General features: G+C 37.9%; 1 protein-coding gene across 4 annotated transcripts in view; it reads left to right on the top strand.

The window, feature by feature from the left end:
• Positions 1 to 5,000, top strand: part of LOC135199273 (blastula protease 10-like) — a 53,572-nt gene that overhangs the window by 35,822 nt on the left and 12,750 nt on the right. For all 4 annotated transcript variants that reach the window (XM_064227168.1, XM_064227167.1, XM_064227166.1 and 1 more), the window contains 4 exons: positions 1,303 to 1,386; positions 3,508 to 3,670; positions 3,965 to 4,102; positions 4,574 to 4,907. In XM_064227168.1, coding sequence (XP_064083238.1) covers positions 1,303 to 1,386; positions 3,508 to 3,670; positions 3,965 to 4,102; positions 4,574 to 4,907 — 719 coding nt within the window. The remainder of the gene's footprint in view (positions 1 to 1,302; positions 1,387 to 3,507; positions 3,671 to 3,964; positions 4,103 to 4,573; positions 4,908 to 5,000) is intronic.

The following is a 5,000-nucleotide window of genomic DNA, read 5'->3' as shown; positions in this document are numbered from 1 at the left end:
CACTGACGTTAAGAATGGTTTCCCATTGTACTAAATATTATGTACAAATATTAAAGAAGAAATGAAAAATAAATCACTACACTGTATGTTATTAATAAATGTTAAGTGAAAACAGGGGGTGCTACAGTTCCACAGTGCCTTTACACGAGCCGCCCCTGGAACAGAGTTACTGTGACGTTGAGAGTTGCTTTAATGTTTGGATGTGAGTAGCATTGATGAACTGAAACTGCTAAAGTGTTTAATATAAAGAATAAACTTGATTTACTGTTGCTTTTCTGTAATTAAGTTTGAAAGGATCTATTAATTCATCTTTTGATATTTTCTAAACATATTGGTAATTTTTTGCACTAAATTAATATTTTTTTATACATCTCAGTTCGACTTCTGACTCACTATCATTATTATCTGCCAACCATTGTTGATGTTAATAATATATGGAAATACTTTATTTTTGTTTTTCTGTTTTACAACACCAAGAACAGTATGAAAATGTTCCTCTCAAGGGGGCGAAAAACTTCGTCTTTAGCATACAGGCTCAGAGCTAGGTCAAATGAACAAGTTTAGGAGGCCAGTCACCACTGCAATGATCTAATGTATATTTGCATACCGACCGTAAACGAATGCATAATTCATTATGAAAAACCTAAAACACACTAATGCTTACTAAAAAAAATCATAATGCTTGTTATTGGATACCCCGCTATTTACAGACTACGATAAACACACTGTAATGAATTTGTTTTGTTTTTAAAAACTCACAGGTCTACAAACTTTGAGTACTAAAATAGGACCCTCCTCTGATGGCAAAAAATAGTGAATATCAAGTCAGAAGAAAAAATAATTAATACCAAAATTCTTAAGAAAAAGAGGTTTGGAAGAAAGATAACAATTTTACTTTCCTTACAATGGAATGTTATTTTGCTCAGCTATCAGGGTACTGATTACCCGCATGATATCCATTAGCAATTGAATTTATTCACTGGTTTTAGATTATGCCAGTCTTGTGCTTGCACAGGATTTTGATCTAGGGAAACTCGTAACCTAATGACTGAGAAACTGTCAGTCTGTCACCGTGGTACATCAACCACCTGCGCCGCCTGGTGAATAGTTACTAGATACAGTTTGCTGAATACCGCCATATGCCTTGTGCCTGAACCATTAATTAAGATAACTGCTGCAATATTTTGTAGCATAGTAGTACATGTGCTAATCTTGAGTTCTGTATTAGATGGGTGTCTTTAGATCTTGATATTTTTGTTGTCATTACAAAACCCGATTGACAGTATCTGTTTGTATTTGCAGATAGTCTTATCTCAGGTTGTTCAGCGAATGTTACTGCACCAGGAACAATAACATCTCCCAACTACCCTAGTAATTACCCAGCAGGTAAGTTTAAAGTACCATACTAGGGAATAACAACTCCTAGGTACCCCAGCACTTGACAATTGGTAAGTTTTCTGAAATCCAGCTAAGTTACATTCACACAGTCAGATAAACTTAGTTCTTTTGTTATGCACCCAACAGGCCATCTGGCCTTCTACTGGGATTCCTGGTATGCTTGACATATACTGCTTCTCAGTAACAAATAAGGACATATACTTGTGTAGTTTCCTTCATTGGCATAATTGATATAAGACAATGATGGTTTCAGCCCTGCCTCCAAGATTTGGCTGAGTGTATCCTTAGCCCCATTGCTTCCTCTTTCCCAAATACCAGAGAACCATTAATGGATGCAATGTGGTTAACTAAACCGTGAGATTTATTACCTTATTATTTCCCCTTTCCCTCAGTGGCAGTTTTAAAGTAAGCAAATAGTAATTATTTATGAATTATGTAAGTAAGTAATATTTTTAGAGGAAACCTTTCCGCAACAGAATATTCCTGACAGGCACGACATAAAGTTACTGATCACTGGCATTCATGAATTAACATAAGAAATACTGTCTTCTAGACATAGGAGTAATTACTTTTAATTACTGTGATAAGAAATATTGACAACTTTCTCATAGGGATCTGTTGTTTGGGCCATTAGGATTTCCCTTGTGAAGCTTGTAGCTCCGATGGAATGAGTGTAGAGTCTATGATTGCAGAATTCCTTCATATACTCTTTACCACTGAATTTTTCATTCAGGAAAAAGCCTTACCAACCCTTTACCCTCCCCAATTGAAAATAATCAATCCCAAGCAGTGCTGCCTTCTATAATCAAAATACAAATAATGAAAATTATAGCATGATGGATGCTATAGATATTGATTCATAGATTAGGTTATCTTACAGAAAATCACTGAGAGATCAAGTAGTTGATATTAATATCCTAAATTTCACTCAGAGCGAATTATTTAATCATAGTATCTCTACAAGGCTGCCGTCAACATGCAAATAACTTTTGGGACTGTTTAGACAAAAAAGATCCAATTCAGAACAATGGCAAGATAACAACAATCCTTTCAATCTATTTGGGCAATCACCCGCAACAATCAAAATTAAGAGAAAACTTCAAAGCAGTCCAATATAAAAAATCTATATCCTCTGTCCTAAGGGACTTAGAGGGTCAAATCACAATGGCATTAGCACATGAGGCGAGGTATGAGAGAGATTCAGAGTCTGCTGCTAACTGATTTATTTACAGAATATTCACCCAGGTCAAGGGCTCGTGCGAGCCACGATGTAGCTTCCGACCTCTGACAGATCGAACCAGGGATTAGGTTCAAGCATATGTTTGTTCACAGATAGAAAATATAAATATGAAATGGTACAGAATATTAGACTGAAGATCATACAGGCATGATTGGAAAGATGGCAGTGCAATACATACAATGGCAATAATGCATAAATGTGACAATAATAACGATTAAGATAAGTGTATAAAAACCGTAAGAGAGAGGTTGTCTTTCTCTGGAAGACGGTGGTTGTAGGTGTGTGTAGGCCCGCGTACGTGGGCACTACAGGCACTTTCATGCATGACCAATTACTGGTTAAACTCACTAAAATACTATTTGAGTCTTGACATTAAAAGCCATGGACTGAGATACAGCTGGGCAGCAAGATTTAGATTCAGACACATGTAGATTGCACAAGTATCTCCACACACACACATTGACTAACTTCTTTTGAGTAAACAAAATATCACACCACTCAAATGTTCTTGAATGGCATAGAAGCTAGCAAGAGGTGATCAGTAGGGATTGTCACCGGAGTTATTAAAATCAGTGATTAGGCATTACAGATCTATCAAAATCTCTCCAGCTGGCTTCTGGAACGTTTGTTATAGCCTTGAACATGTTTCGAAAAGTGATTTTGAATACTTTACAGGGCAATTACAATTAACAGCTCCCCAGTGCCCTCCATTAAGAGTGTTATTAAACAAGAACAAGCACTTGACAGTTGAATAACTAATCCTCAAGCATGCTACCAGTTTTATCTTATAAGAAGCAAAAAATTAAATTTTCTATCTGCTACTAAGCGTAGTCTAAAGGCACTAGTATTTTCTACTTTTCTATTCCCAGGTGCAAGATGCGTAAAATGGATCCAGGGCCCTCAATGTACCATTGTGAAGATAAAGTTCAATTCTTTTAGACTTTATGGAAAAAATTCTTACTGTGGTGGAAACCTCTGCTGTTATTTCGACGCCCTGGAGATAAGGACCACCAACCTTACTGTTGGTGAAGTGTAAGAGCTCAAAGATTGTTGTCGAACAAATATCCTTGACCATTCTGATTAAACTGAATTATCCTCTGGAATTTTCATTGTTGCCATTTTCAAGTTACGTTTTCACACCATATAAGTATTCCTGGCCTCAACGTTCAAGCAACTAAATTAATTCAGATGTCGATATTGCATCAGCACTCCTCTAAACAGATACGGGTTTTGGGAAAGAAAATCACTGACGGATATTTTGTCAGCCATTGGGCATTACTTTAAAATAATGGAATTAGGCAACTCATTTTCTCTTCGACTTTGCAGTTACTGTGATCAAGATATTGCTGCAGGAACAAATTTTACTTCTTCAAGCAATCAGATGATCCTCTTCTTCAGGACAGCATCAAACTTCTATCCTGGATGGTCTGCTGATGTGACCTTTGAACCTGATCCTTCATGTCCGTAAGTTTTTTCATTTAACGTTCGAGTGGGATTTTTTCAAACGTTCTGAGATTTCTTGCTTCCGTCGTATTTGAATCACATCTTACTCCTGGTTTTTCGATTAAAATTGCCTTGACAAGGTACTGTGCCTAAATCCTTAATCTAATTTTTCGGGATGTTACCAAGTCGTATGTGCCTCCTTATTTTTCAAAATGTATTGTTTTCTGACTAAATCGTCTGTTGACCACGTGTGGGTGGCTGCCTTAAATCTCTGATCTTGCCCACAGGTTTTTTTTTCTGTAGAGTGAATTGGACCTTGTGCTTATCCTGTAATGTCAGTTTGGAAACTAAGCCTACGTGTACTATGTTTTTGCTCTGCTATGATCAGTTGTGCCTCAAGTAAAGGGTCGTGTAGACCGAAAGATCTTGGCAATTCTTGTCTTTTCATTTTCCTCCGTGGCATCACCTTTATATATATCTACATATCTACAGTACAAGTACGAGCACAACAACGAGTACGAGCACAACCACGAGTACGACCACCACTACGAGTACGACCACAACTACCCCCACCACCACGAGTACGACCACAACTACCCCCACCACCACGAGTACGACCACCACTACGAGTACGACCACAACTACCCCCACCACCACGAGTACGACCACAACTACCCCCACCACCACAACCACAACAACCAAGGCTCCTACTAGTGATAAATGCAATAAAGTGCAGTTGAGTTCCACCTCAATGCAATGGACGTCTCCCAACTTTGGTCTGGGTAATTACCCCAACAATGAATCCTGTTCACTTCCATTATCATCGGTAAGTCAGTTTCGTCACTCAGCAGACATTGCATTGAGGCCGCTTCTCACGATAAACATTGCCTTCACTTTCGAACTGGGAATCCCCTCTTTG

This window comes from Macrobrachium nipponense, chromosome 25 (assembly GCF_015104395.2).
Source record: "Macrobrachium nipponense isolate FS-2020 chromosome 25, ASM1510439v2, whole genome shotgun sequence".
Lineage (NCBI taxonomy): Eukaryota > Metazoa > Arthropoda > Malacostraca > Decapoda > Palaemonidae > Macrobrachium > Macrobrachium nipponense.
Note: the sequence above shows the minus strand (reverse complement) of the source record. Positions and strands in the feature narration are given on the sequence as shown.